Source organism: Lipophrys pholis, assembly GCF_963383615.2.
Source record: "Lipophrys pholis genome assembly, chromosome: 9".
Classification (NCBI taxonomy): domain Eukaryota; kingdom Metazoa; phylum Chordata; class Actinopteri; order Blenniiformes; family Blenniidae; genus Lipophrys; species Lipophrys pholis.
The window spans coordinates 17,929,704-17,944,656 of record NC_137639.1 but is presented as its reverse complement, the minus strand read 5'-3'; the positions used below and the strand labels follow the sequence as shown (position 1 = coordinate 17,944,656).

The 14,953-nt window shown below is 39.9% G+C and overlaps 1 protein-coding gene across 1 annotated transcript; it reads right to left on the bottom strand.

The window, feature by feature from the left end:
* Positions 1 to 3,659: 3,659 nt before the first annotated feature.
* Positions 3,660 to 13,391, bottom strand: ifnlr1 (interferon lambda receptor 1). Its single transcript, XM_080471251.1, has 7 exons — positions 13,097 to 13,391; positions 12,014 to 12,140; positions 10,185 to 10,351; positions 9,911 to 10,095; positions 8,570 to 8,717; positions 7,282 to 7,406; positions 3,660 to 6,948 (listed from the first exon to the last, which is right to left on the bottom strand). The coding sequence occupies exons 1-7, from the start codon at positions 13,143 to 13,145 to the stop codon at positions 5,980 to 5,982; spliced, it is 1,770 nt and encodes a 589-aa protein (XP_080327377.1). The 5' UTR covers positions 13,146 to 13,391; the 3' UTR covers positions 3,660 to 5,979.
* Between the last annotated feature and the right edge of the window lie 1,562 nt (positions 13,392 to 14,953).

The window sequence follows — 14,953 nt, the reverse complement described above, 5'->3', positions numbered from 1 at the left end:
TAAAAAAGTTGTTTATCCTCATTTTTTATCCTGAAATGGTCAGATTTGTTCAGAAAAGGTCTGCAGGTCCTGTACGGACTGAAGCGGAGAACCAATTATAGTAAGAGGCTTAGTGGACATTCACTAAATGAAACGCTTCAACTCATTACTGATGGCGGAGGGAAATAAGTTACCGTGAGCTCTTCTGTTTAGACATGCTTATACATACTCAACGCTTTGTTGATGACGGAACAAACAAATCTGGCAGTAAAAAATATAATGTGATATGTCTTGGGTTTAGTTTGCGATAAATAAGTTAATTGTTTCTTAAACTCAAAGACAGTGATGAGATTATGCGGAAGCCACCTCTCCCTGTATTTTTGCCATAAGATTGTCTATCCATATTATCTGATATTAATAATATATACATTTTATAATATTCAAATATTATTGAAGAGTTGCATCAGTTTTCCCTCAACAAACGATACAATTCATATGAAAGACTTAAGATTTGGTAAGTAGTGGTTTCAGCTAAATGAAAATTTGCTACAAACACAGATTTATGACATTTGTAGATATTGCTGTACATGACTCTTTTGTCATTCATGAATTCATTTTCCATTAATCTTCTTAAACAAGTTTTGAATGGAAATAAAATGCAAATTGAACTTTGTAATCTGCAGACTCTCACCTTCATAAGTGCCTAATGGTTAATTAGTAGGATTTCAGTTCAACCTTTTGAGGAAAACGGCGCCTTTAGCCAAAGGCTATTGAGTCACTATTTTCACATGAGAAACGAAGGACAAAACATACCGAGCTACACAAAAACCTTTCCAATAGACATTTTCAAATATTGATTCAGATTTTGGATCTCATTCATAAGTCAACATTATTAGAGTTCTACTGAAGATTTAAGGACATGTGGCCCATTATTGGCTCTTCACTAGGGTCCTGGTTTGATTTCCATGTATTCAAGGCCTTCATGTGTGGAGTTTGCATGTTCTCCCCTGTGTGAGTGCGTGTTTTCTCCTGGTGTTCCAGTTACGTCCAAATGCATTTTTGTCAACTCTGAATTGCCTGGTGGTGTGAATGTTTGTGATTTTATGTCTCTTAGTGTTTCCAACCAGATAGAGTGTATGCTGTCTTTCTCCTCTGTGTTGGCAGTTTAGACACCTCATTTATTCTACTGCCTGAAAATGACTATTGTGTGAGAGTAATGGACTGTGCCAACTGAATTACCATGATCAGAATACCAGCAAAACCCCAATGTGTTTACATCCATAGAGGGGGGGTAGGAGTTTGATCAGATCAGAATTGACAAGCTGGACAGGGCTGATACACCCATAACAATTTAAATGGATTAATTAGCTTGGATTGTACTGATGAAGGGGTGGGGGTGGGGGTGGGGCAGTACTCGGGTGCATCCAGAAATCCTGATCAGCCCAGCAAGTCCCTACGAGAATAAAACAAACATTTTACATTTCTGTTCCACCATGATTGAAACACCTATGTCAATCTCGGGGTTTTGTGAAGCTGCTCTTCAACGACAGTCGGGGAAAAGATATGAGACAGCCTGGACAGATCAACAGCAGAGAGCCTTACATGCATTTTAAAGTCACCCATTACCATAACTCCTGACCATCGAGCGCACCCGAATATAAGCCGCACCCACCAAATTTAGGGAGAAAAAGAAATCCCCCATGTAAAAGCAGCATGAAGCTCGCTATCTCGTAAAAATCCATGGATTAGCCGCGGCATTGTTTAAAGCGCAGGTTTCAAAGCGTGAGAAAAAAGTAGCGGCTTATAGTCCCAAAATTACGGTACTTAAAAATGTCTGCGCAAGGAAGCTACAAAGGAAGTACATGCAAACGCCAATCTTTTTTTTCTTTCTTTCAGGAAGATAGAATACAGCCTGTACCTTCGGGAAAGTTTCCAGAAAGCGTTTAGTCATTGAACCTGTTTGCCTTCCATGTGCTCTCAGTGCAAGAAATGACTTAAGTGGCAAACACTATGAGTGCATCAATATATTCATTGATCCCGGGCCTGCATACACCCTTGGCAGTGATTGAAATTCTATTTGTGAAGAAGCCTTGGGTTCAGCCGTACCGCTATTCTCCATTCAAAATGTTATCATGGCGGTGGCACTCAAGAGGTTTCGCCCTGCAATCTTCGAGTCGATCTTCTTGGGACTTGGATAGTTGAAAGAGGACAAAGAACGCCTCCTGGCAGACAGAAAGAATAGGACCTGTCATTGCGTGAGCTAACCATAGACAGAATTTTTTTTTTCTTGTAAAGAAAACTTTTCAAAGAAGAGCCAGATGTGAAGATACAAAGGAGAAAAAGCATGATGAGTGGCTTGACAACACGGCCTATGACATTTCTTCCTTTTCCAAACACACTACAGAGAAAAATGCTTTCCTTCTCATTGCAGTGTTTTTGTCAGTATGACTGGCTTCAACCTAACAGCTCCTGTTGTTTCCTGTGCTCTCTCCTTTTTGTTTTTATCTTAATTATTTTTTGCCATTTTACATTCGACTTGAATCTCATGAAGTCTGTTGTCTCATTTTTTCGGACTTGATTTCAGTTCTTTGTTTCTCTCAGCCTGACACTTACTCCTACTCAGAAAAGCCATTTCTGTTCATTTCATTGTTGTTATTGGTATTTTCTTTTTTCTTTTTTAACCCTGAACTTTGCTGTTGCTTCAGCACTTTCAGGTCCCTGCTCATATTGAATTAAACTTCATGAAACTAGTTTTCCCTCTACTCATGGAATTATTCTTTGTATAAGCTCAAAGCCCACTCCTGTGTCGAAGCTAATGTGTTTTATTCGGTCTAAAATAGCTAAGAAGAAGTATTGAGATATTTTGCTTTGATAAAAATACCCAAGGACTATGGATTGTAACTTGCTTTCTGGTTGCTTCTTGGTTCATACGTGTTTAAAAAGCCCTCTTTTGGTGCAAGTCTCAATCATGCGGAACAGGTATTGTTGCATTTCATCCGTCCATCCATCTTCAATAGTTGGAACCGATCCCAGTTGACTATGGGTGGGGCAGCATGCATCCTGGACGCCAGTCCACCACAGTACAAACAAGGGGAGAGACCCACCACACACACTGGTCCAAAGCACTCAGAAAAAGCCACCTGTGTACTGGAAGAACATGCAAACTGAAGACAGAAGCCCAGAACTGAACCATGTCCTGTAAGGCCATTACACCATGCAGCCAAGCAGCAGATCACGGTACATGGCTGTCTAAGTGTCAGACCACTGTCACGCATGTGGAATGACTTTGAACAAGCATCATTTCTGCATAACGACATGGCCATGTATCTCAGGTTTTGACATGTTCATAATCAGGCCATTGTGTTGACATTGTGCTTCCAGAAGAATTGACTCAATTGTGTGGCTTTTTTTTCTTCCTTGACATAGTTTTCTAGCATTTTATCCTGCAAAAAACATTCTCAGGATCTTGTTTGTGTAGCATGCGGCTGTAATGTATGAACTCCTGAATTGAGAAAAAGTTTTGGTTTGTCATTGATGCACTGGAAATTCCCCCCAAAAAAGAAAAGGCTTTCTAATTTTTATTTTGCTTAAACCAAATAAATCTGAAAGGAATTTCTGATTGATATCAATCAACATTGATTCGTTTTCAGTCTGTGAAGGAGTTAATGAATGAAGGACCTCTCAGGAATGAATCTTTATTTTGAACATGTACAAAAGAAACAAAAAGAAACAAAATAAAAGTAGAAACATCCAACTAAGTAAACCAGAATTACAAGAGACAACACACTCCAGCTTTTCCATGTACACCAGTCTGAATGAGAACCAATGTGTGCCTCTTACTGTAAATGATCTCTTTCAGGTATCTGGCATCAATTCAATAACCACACATACAATAGGTATAAAACCTGAGCCCCACAAGGCTTACATAACCCCTGGGAAAACATTCCCTGCTTCCAAACAATTATTGTCCCTCGGCTTTTTTACAGTTAATGGGAGTATCACTTCCTCATTTAGCTGCCCATAAAGTAAAAGAACATAAAAGGACCTACAAGTAATATTACAGGGACAACGGCAGCTAGGATACAAGAGCAACTCTGTATTTAGTATAATAATTCAGAGCACATTTGAAATTGGGGCACCCTTTCCTAAAGTTCCGGTAGAATACTGTTTAAAGGAACAACAGGTCATAGATATTGTATGTTCATTATGTACTTTCTGGCTTCATGGGAGTCACTTGTTGGAGTAAATACATATCTAAATTGCTAATTGGTTCAAATAACCTGTCAAGCAGACCAAATCACTAAAAAAAAACAAGCTGTCTTCACTCATTGAAACAAAGCTTACTTTACAACAGGCAGCTGAAATGTACTTTGGATTCTTTGCACAATATACCTCACCTTTCTGCTTTTTACTATGAATGTATTTGTTGGGCAGCGCGATGGCAAGTTTCATTTGGAGGGTCAAAGTCTGAGTTACATTAACAGTCTTCTCTCATGAAATCATTGACCAACAACACCAAAGTGAACCAGGAACTCTGCAACAGATCCAGTAAAACACATTCTTTAGCATGATCGGATACACTTTCACAAATATTACAGTGAAATTAATTATTTTTGATTATGATACCTTCTTTCAAAATGGAACTCAAACAAAATTATCGTCAAAATGCTGCCACTTTTATGTGACATCCGTTCAGCAGATAGGAACACATGTATTACAGAGCACAAACTCTCTTTATGCAACTTCCATCAGCCTGTTTCAACATCCCCGGTGATATTGCTTTACAGCTGTCTATAAAAGATTATGCTCCAGCTACTAAAATCCTACCTGTTATCAGCGAGGCTTAGGCTGCACCATGACCCCTCCTTGAAATATATTTACCAAACTACATTTGGTTCCACTGAAAGAACGGCAAACAACGAGGATAAAATGAGTTCATAAACTGCTATGAGAAAGAAAAAGAAAAAAAAAAGAAGAGACATTGCCTTCATTTATTTACAGATGCAGCTATTGTACAACTTCAATAGACTGCTGATAAAAGTGAAATCTGTTTCTGAGAATAGATGTATCTGTTAGAGGCGCTTAGTCATGTTAGTCCTGTCTTGGACAACTCGCTGGGACATACAGTCCGTGTTGGACATCAGTTCAGGCACAACACATTCAGATTGGTTTCTATATCTAATCTTTGAGCCGTGCTGTCCACAGTGTAATTTAAAATGACAAGGCTAGATTTGTGTGTTCAGCGTGGGAGTGTAATAAGTTAGTGGTGTGTTGTCTCAGGGACACAAACGTGCATGCTTGTCTTGAAGATTGAAACACCGGAACGTTTGTATAGTCTGATAAGACGTACTCTTATTGATGGGCAGATGTTTGTCCTGAAGCTGCTATGAAGCTGTAGGGTGGGGTTTCAACAGGGTTCTCAATTACGCTGTGGAAAGGCTACTAGTGTAGTCCCCTGACTCCGAGTGTTTTTTTTTTTTTAGCTTCTTCAATCACCCTGAAAATCTCTACAGGTGAGGCCTGAGCATGTGTTGTCACCCATTAAACAAAGACTTGACAAAGTAAACGGTGACTCACTGTCTGTGTCAATACTTATAAATCCACTCTTCAATTGCAAACCCTTCAGTTAACGTAGGTTGTAGTTCCCATTCAAATAGTTTCAACTTGTGAATTGATAAGTAGGAACAGATGCAAAGCAAAGCGTTAACATCACATTTGGCAATAAAAAATAGAATAACATTGCAGATGTAGAGTTGTCTAATAAAAGGGATTTCTGATGAATTCAGACATAGTTTTTGGTCTTGTTCTACTACAGTACAGATAGTACAGCTATGCAACTGCCTGATTTCTCAACATTATCATCAAAGCAGGCTTCAGTCCTTGTTTTCCCTCCCTTTTTTACAACCTCCGAAACAAACATACAAATGGGTAGTGAGGTAATGCGTTTCCAGTTTTCCAGGTCAAAAATAACAGGAAGTTGATTTTAAATCCATAACACTGTTAGTCTTGAATGTGTACTGTCCACTTTCCCAAAGCAAATGAGTGCTCCACTCTTTCGTTGGCTTCATCCTCCTCATCGCCTTCTGTCCAAGGAGAGTTTGTTCTCGTGTCTTCACAGCTTTCTGCTGATGCACATTCATGAAGAGTCGTATGAATCCAGTTGGATTTGTAAGCTGATTCAGCTCTGGCGAGTCTTGTTTGAGTTCCTTGTTGAAGATAAATACCGGCTGGCTGAGTAGCGATGTAGTTTGAGTTGCAGTAAGGCTGGGTCGGACTGTTTAAAGTGTTATCGTCACACCCAGAGTCCGACCACTCTGAGGTGTCTAAGTCCTGCAAGGATGCTGACGATGGCCCATCCTTGGAGCCTATGTGGTCTGATAAGAGGCGATTCCTCTCGGGACTTACTGGCGAGGCAGTGTCTCCAATATTGTCCTGAAACTGTGAAGTGAGCGAAGGGAACATGAGTTGTCCATTGATATCCCGCAACGTTCGCAGCACTAGCGGCCTGGCTGGATCGCTTTCACCACAACCAACATCATGTAATGTTGGTGCACTACATGACATCCGCTTTGGACTCTTTTTACTATTATCCGAGTGTGTTAGACTAGAAGACAACAGGGGGTCACCTGTCATGCTGTCTTCACTCATGGGCATCTGGAATTCTCCATTTTCCTCTTCTGGGACATGAACAGCCACTGCGCTGTAGATTTCAGAGGACTGGGCGCTGCTGTTCGCAGGATTGAGCGTTGCACTGCCTCCACCTGTGCCCACAGAGGAGCCAGTACCATCCTGCCAGGCATGGAAGAGAATGTCCTGGGGGGAATAACCTTCAGACCCAGCTGAGGCCACACTGGGCATCCTGATTGTGGCATAACATGTGGTTTCACTTTGAGAGACGATCTTCAGTTCAGAAATGATGAGATTCTCATCTGGAAACTCCACGACATTCTGCCTTGCTTTTTCAGCCACCTGTTTAGAAGAAGACAGACCAGTAATGCGAACTATGAATTTAAAGTACAATCAGATATCTCCGTCCGCATAAATGGCCTGCTGACCTATTTAAAAATGTATAGAAGTAAGGCACACATTACATCTACAATGAATGAAGACAGCCATGACGCTCTGGAATTTTCCTGCACTCCTAAAACAATAATCGCAATGTGTTTGTAATTACTTTTGGGCTGGCGCCTCAGTGACAAACTGAATGTGTGTACAGTCATGCACTGGCCAGAGAGCTTGATTTTCCAGTAATGTGACATTTCTCTGTTGTAACTCAGACACACGAAGGGACAGCAGTCTTACAAGTGCTTGTGGCATGATCTTCAGCTTTCCACTCCTCACGTAGGTGCACATGCAAACAGTTGACATTATTATGAGGCCTGCCACAACGGCAGCACCCACGAGAATCCAATGCGTCTGATGATAGTCTGAAAGAGAACACATTCGATGTTGCATATTTAAAAAAAAAAAAAAAAAAGAATTACAAAACAACCCAGTGTAAAATCAGATACCCTCAAGCACTTTAAAATGGTGAGCTTTGGAAAATCCCCCTATCACACACACATGCTCAGACACGCTGTGAGGAAATAACGCTGCAGCACACCTGTCATGTAAGTCTGTTGACAACTGAAAGCACCAGTACATGCGACTACTTCCCAGAAGTACATGTTTGTTCCCAGAAGTTATCTCAACAGAAATCAAGACAGACACATGCAGAATAGGTTCCTCCCTTTGGGAATTGAACAGCAATGCTGGCAATGGCTTTAAGTGTATTTCAAACACAAGCTTGTTCATTTCTGTACTGTAAAAAAAGAAAGTGGCTTACATTTGTTATTGGGTGCCGTTGGAGCGGAGAGTACAGACTAAAACAAGCTAATGTGAGAGCGTCATTCTTGCAACTAGACCGTGCAATCCCCTATCACACCGGTTCGACAATAATATGACAGTGAGAAGTACGAGATGCACAAATGACAACATTCTTCTGCAATGGTATTTAATTTGCTGTCATGTAAGATTTGACTAGATTAGTTTAGTGGAGTCGGTGTAATAAAATGAACAATAGGGTCACTGTGGCCAACACAACCTTGTTTCAGAACCAGCACACACTTGCTTTCTTTTTCCTCCTGATCCAGATGCAGTCATTTAAAGGAAAAAAACTGATTTGTAAAAAAAAATAAAAAAAATAAATGTACTTGATTTATTACCAAAACACTATATTGTTGTTCTCAAGTGGCTGCAATCACTTGACGAGATGAGAGTGAGCTGATTAAAATGTAGAAATTGTGATATTTTCAAGTGTCTTAATTCTGGCATTTCTCCACAGCAGGTGGGCCCTTCAAGGCTTTCTAAGGAAGTTGTTAGTGTTGTTATTTCAAGTGAAGGGCATTGAAATTTCGGGAAGTATTACACATCTACATCTGCTGCTTTCAATCACTTCTTATAGGAATATAGAACTTATTTATGAGAGCCATTTAAAAGTACTATTTAATCCTTGTGCGGTACTGAGAGGGCCTTTTGGAGAAAGGAAAGAAACGTGTGTGTGTATATACAGTATATAAATATTAAGGTCAAATGTGTATGTTTTACTCACCTGATGATGTTGACAGCGTGACACAGAAGGGGGCTTGCTCACTTTCTTTGCGACCCCACTCATAAGGCGGCTTGTAGTCCACATAGCCACAATAGTTTGCCGGCTTCTTCAAGCCGATAACAAACTGGCCACTCGTGCTTTCATTGACCTGAAGACAAAATGCATCATATGAATGATCCATATGGTCTCTTGCAAGTTTGCGCGTGTCAGGTGAGACGATGTAACTCAAAAAGGGTAAACTTTTTACCCTTTAAAAACAAGAGCACCACAATTAGAGGAGGGTAGAAAGGTTCTGCTAGAATTCAGCAGTGCCAAAATGAAATGCAAAATACATGTAATGTAATCTCTTCAACCTGCCGCATTACATGTGTGCTGAGATTACTGGACTATTAGGGGAAATTAGTGACGTAAAGTCGGTGCATCGCTAATCTCGACGCAGCAGCTCAGCGAAGGTCGTTCAGGGCAACCCATAGATAGCCTCGTATATCGTTGTGGAGTATGAATTACGCATTTAATAAGTACTCATATCAGGACTCAGTATCAGCAAGTAGCTAAAGTTTAGTGCTCGTCTTTAAAAATGTGTTATCGGCTTATCCATAGTGAAGATTATTACAGCCAAAAATGTAATTTGTTTTCAAATTATTCAAGTTAGAGAAAAACAAGTAAAATGGCAAAAATGCCCACAAGTCAAGTTTCTTTTTTTTATATCATGGATTTGTTATAGATGACTTTTCCTTTGTGTTAGTGCTGTTGTGCTTCTGATTTCAGCTCAGTGACCACCAGGTATGAAGTAATAAAAAAAACTTGTGATTAATCAAGATTTTCCTCCTTTTTGAAAATTTGGTCATTTCGCATTTGCAGAGTGTCAATGCACATGGTAATGTGATTTGTCATCATTTACTTTTTTGCTTAATAGTGCTCATTTTGCAACAGTGATGCATTTTTGATCAATTGTGCAGCCTTTTTGTGACTCTATCTGGCTTTGCCCTTTTCACTATGATACTTGTTTCTCCAACTCTCAGCGTAGAAGAGTTTGCGCACGGCACAATAATGGGGAATATAGCAAAGTTGAAACAAACTACAAGTCCCCTTTAAGACCCGCATTTTAGCTTAATATCATAACCCTATTTCTATCCTGAAAATATATTTTGGCTTGTGTTTTTTTTTTTTTTTTATGCCTTCTAAACAAACCATCACTAGCTTTCAAAAACAACAATCACAAAAGGCAATTTATGGGTTATTTAATGTGATGCAATCATTTAATGTCTTTTCTTGTGATACAGGCTGCAGGGCATCATGCGCCTTAAACACAAAGTAGTTATTGTTTACAAGGACACTTACATGTGCAGCCCACTCTGGATGAGTAAGATGTAAAGTATATTGAAAAGCTTTTTTGGAGTGGCCCGTCTTGTGGTTGGCAACGATGTCTGCAATAGATTTGCCCTTTGGCCCCAAAGGCAGGGAGACGTTCACAGACAGCGTCGACTCTGACGTGTGTGTCCGCAAAATAGGTGGACCCAAAGTTGCTACGGGGACAAAGATGGATGGGTAAATGGTTTGGATTTCGGGGAGAAAGATGAACATAAATCGTTTGCGGTAAATTGGAGATACTCACTGTCTGCCAGAGGTTTGAACATCGTCGTGGATTCAAGAAACTTTCCGTTCGCGGACACCCGAGCCACGTAGCGAACGTCGTAAGCTGATGGTGTTTCCTCAGTCAGGTTACAAGACCGAGCGCTGATGTTCTGACAGTGTTTTACCTCATATTTCTCCTCACCGTGTCTGTAATGAGTTCCATACATGTGATCAGGCTACCTTCTTAAAGATGACTCCCTTAAAAATACAGACATTGCAACTTCTGGGTCAGGAAATCATGAAAACCAGCATTCCTTCCGGTGTGGAACTGAACCACCCAGAGATCTCTCTCACCACAGCCTTTTTAAGGGAGACAAATGATAACATTTTGTTTCAGCAAGGGACTGATAGCGAGCGGACGTGGTTGAACCAGCATCCCAGCTCAGCCAATGTGATGCTGGAAGTGACTCTGGATTTTTTCCAGGTGACACTGGCTGGGAGAAAAGTCAACAGGATACAGGAGGCACTTGACATTTGTCTGAGAGACTGCGTCATGAGCAATTAGAGAAGCTGACATTTCCGCTTTTTGAGGCAATTTGCCGCAACTGAAAAAACAGGAAGACATCAAAACTAGTTCAGCGTGAGAGCCATGAAAGCAGACAAGGTTCTCAAAACTGAATAAAGACACAGGAGTCAGAGTGGATATCTACTTTCGTTTGTTTGTTTGTTTGTTTATTTTTTGGAAAAAAAAAAGAAAAAAGTTTGGATATCTGCTGATCACTCATTCCTCTTCTGCACATTGTTTTGAGAGTTAATTTTGAAGCCACTGGCAGCGCAGTAAAATGTAAAGAAATATATAGATTACATCAACAGTTGGGGTTATGTAGATTCCTTTTCTAATGAGTCAGTCTTATATTTTATTAGGTCATAACTTCATACAAAATTATTTTAAAGGATATTTAATTGAATGCTTTTCTGTACTTGACTGGTATGTTCAAGTTTTATATGATAGCAATAATATTGATAGTAAAGTTTTTTTATATGATCTTTTTCTATAAAGAGTTTGAAAGTGCTTTATAGTCAAAAAAAAAAAAAAAGGAAGGAAGAAAATGGTATTCCCTACAAAAGAAAAATATTTTATAATACTGAATATAGTATATTACAAAAAGCGTGATAACCTGGGGAATTTAAAAAAAGTAAAAACACCAGACTGGCTTGATTCTTTTCGCAGTTTCATCAACTCAGTGCAGTGAAACATATCTGCTCTCAGTAACGTGATCTGCCAAGATCCTAGACAATCATTTAGTTTTCATGTCTTGTTGAAAGATGGAAATAGGAAATGTTCAGTGTCCCTCCGAATTAAGCATTGTACTTCAAGTGGCAGATTGGGTGGCATAGTGATTATTGACTGTTGCAATGCAAAATATTGACAGCAATATTTGTATTAAACTGTCAAATTAATTTGGAGCATTTATATATGTTTCTGGCCAAACATAGAAGATAATAAGTTGGCCCTGCTTAATACAAATACACTAGTTCCAAGTGGAGATTTTGGGTCTTTTCAAGTGACTTTATAAACCAAAAGCTTTGAGAACAATGTGCTGGTTCTGAGTCAGACTTGGTGTGTCACACTTATACATTATATATGTTCCTTCTGCAAACAGTCGTAGACCATCTGGTGACCAACATACCGATTCTACAGCATCTCAACAGATACTGAGACTATGAGCTCAGACCTCTGTTTACCCTGCAAACACAGTTTTTCTTAACCCACCTCTAAAATGTGTCTTTACATCGAAGGCATAAAGGTGTTGCGAGAGAAAACGTCATGACTCGCACTCACTCATCCATCATCCTGGTCTTTCTTACCTCTGGCATTGGACACTGTAGAGCACGTTTTGTCCTGGAAAGTCCGGCTCCACAGGATCCCAGTGGAGAACGTTAAAGAAGTTTTTGGACTCGAAAAACACTTTGCCTTTCCCAGTTGAAAGACAAGCTGTAAGAAACAAGGACAGAGTTTTGAATTGTTTGGTGGAGGGTGATAATGTTGTGATCTTTTTATATCTGTAAAATTGGAGTAAAGGTAGTTACTAGATTTTGCATCGCAACTGCGGTGATGTGTTTTTTTTTTTACAGAGTTTAGTTTTTACCCAGATCAACTGAGATAAACTCCTAAGACTCTAACGCAGGTGACATTTTGGGTAGATGCATGAGTAGACTTAACTTTTTTCAAAAGCTGCAGAGGGTCTAAAAACAAAGGCAACATGTTATTTTTTTATCTTTCTTGCAACCATGTAAATCTGATCAGGCTCAAATATCCCCAAACTGGATTAGATCCAAAAATGTGTGTCCTTCAACACACAGGCCGACTCAGGCCGGAGTGATTGAACTTTTCACGTTAATCAGGACTCCAGCAGGTGATTTAGAATGGACTTTGTGTCTGCTGGTGACTGAAACCCAGAACGGGACTTTGTTGCTTTGGCCATTACATATTTGATTCAAGGATCGAGGACCTACCACGTCTCAGTCGTAAGAAAAATAACATTTTCAGTGCATGTAGTGTAAAAATAAAAAAACAATCTGTCTTTATAATAAGTTGTCTTTACAGCCAAAGGTGGTTTACAAACCCAATTATTACAGTTTTCAAAGTTTCTGAGAGACATAAAGCAGGAGAATGAAGAGTAGCATTCTTAGAAATGGTTCAGAAGTCAGTATTTAACTGAGTAACAGGTGAATGAAACAGTACTGGATTTATCGCAGTCGTATAAAAAGGCCAAAATCCTCGCCGCTCCCTGGGACTGTTACACATTTCATAAGATGGAAAATTACACCAACATCAGATCACATTTGTCCACTTCATTGCTGTGTTGTTGTTGTTGTTTTTTTCTTTTTCAGGAATTATTTATTTTAGAGACTCAAACCATAGCGGCATATAAACTCCTCTGTACTCACCATAACAGAACAGGAGAAGGATCATAACATTCAAAGACCACATCTTCATCTCGTATGTTAGTCCCACAGGATATCAATGAATTAGTGTTTTCCTTCTAGATCTTTGGGAGGAACATGCTCTGTGTGGAGTAAAAAAAAAAAAAAAAAAAACTTTTAAAAGCTTAGAAATCCTTCCCGGAAAAGAAAAAACTGAAACATAGGTTTCAGTGCGTTCTGAAGCCACTGCTCCTCAACCAGCTGTCATGTGTCATGAGAAAGGAATGGCTTGACTCAGGTGTTCATGCAGGTGTACTCTGGCACATGTAATCACCTTGTTCCTGTTTTTATTTGGGCCGCCCACTTGTATTGTTGTCTCTCTCTCTCTCTCTCTCTCTCTCTCTCTCTCTCTCTCTCTCTCTCTCTCTCTCTCTCTCTCTCTCTCTCTCTCTCTCTCTCTCTCTCTCTCTCTCTCTCTCTCTCTCTCTCCCTCTCCCTCTCCCTCTCCCTCTCCCTCTCCCTCTCCCTCTCTCCCTCCCTCGGCTTGTCTTACAGGTTGTTTCAAAACTTACTGGAAGTGTTGTTCCCTCGACAACAGAAAGTGAAAGTGTCACACTCACTGAACGTCTTCAGGTGTGTGTTTCAGGTGAGCAGACAGCTGTGTAACACGCGCCCTGAAACCCATGCAAGCAATAAAATGAATGACTATGTCCATTAAAAAGGTATTGCTGTAATTATACAGTAATCAATGAGAGAGGGGGAAGGAGTGAGGGGACGTGTTACCGAGGATAAGTGGCTTATCTGTTTAAGATCAGCAGAGCTGGCTGGTACAAAGTGGAAGGCACAGAATCGCAAACATACCAGAAACCAATTCATCAAGTCATCCGGGGTCTTTTGTTTAGGCCACTACTACAAAGTTGGCTCATGTCGTGTAGTAGAAGTGATTGTCAACTGAGACAATGGACGTTAAGGGGAGTTACTGCAAAATAAAAGTAAATAGTTACTTGGGTGAGTAACTCTCATCGTACTTAATATAACAATGTACACATAGCTCTATTATTGCAGTGCTGCTGTGGCATAGTTGAGCTCATGTGCTCTTTGTCTGGCAGTTTAATGACTGTTTCACACTTTGAGTTCAGCTGAATCAGTCATTCAGAGGATGATGTTCTGTAGTCTCGATGAATCGGGCGCTTAGAAAATAAATTGCCATAAGTGCAATCAAAAGGAGACGCAACTAATCAGCTTGGATTAATATATGCAGACAGCAGCAGGGAGGCTGTTCTCAATTTTCAGTTCAGTTTCATTCATATAATGAATAAAAACATATACATCTTATATATGAAGGCAAGTCAACACTGTTTCTTAGTTAATCACAGCGATTGTGGATGCAAGCTCATTGTTTTAATGCTTCAGAGAACAGGAGTTTAGTAAAATAGTTACCATGGGGACAACCACTTCAGAGACTGTAGTTGGCTCAGTGAGCAGAGAAGAGTCTGCAGACGTGCCGCTCTTAACTAGTTTATGTATTGTTATAACAAGCTCACTAAAGTTAAAGTAACTGTAACTTTCTCACAAACGTCATGAGAGTAATACCATCATTGCATGGTGTGCTGTTCTACATGTATAGACGTTTACATGTTCCTATCGTCTCAAATCCGTGCAGCTACTAATGTGGTTTGCAGGGAATATTTTGGACTTGCTACAATTTCAGGATGCTGTTTTGGGTCAGAGCATGCAGCTAAATTATTAGTGAAATTGGTTAAATCCAGAGCAATTTACTCTCCCATGGGTGAAGAAACGGATGTTATTAAAATTGTTTGTGCCTCCTTAAGCTTCAGAGTTACAAGGTTCATCACTAATTGCTCACTCATGGGGCGAAGG

Coding starts and splice junctions, on each gene's coding strand:
- ifnlr1 (XM_080471251.1), bottom strand. CDS start 13,145: ATGAAGATGTGGTCTTTGAATGTTATGATCCTTCTCCTGTTCTGTTAT. Junction 12,141..13,096: donor CCTTCTCCTGTTCTGTTATG/GTGAGTACAGAG, acceptor TGTTTCTTACAG/CTTGTCTTTCAACTGGGAAA. Junction 10,352..12,013: donor TACAGTGTCCAATGCCAGAG/GTAAGAAAGACC, acceptor AACTCATTACAG/ACACGGTGAGGAGAAATATG.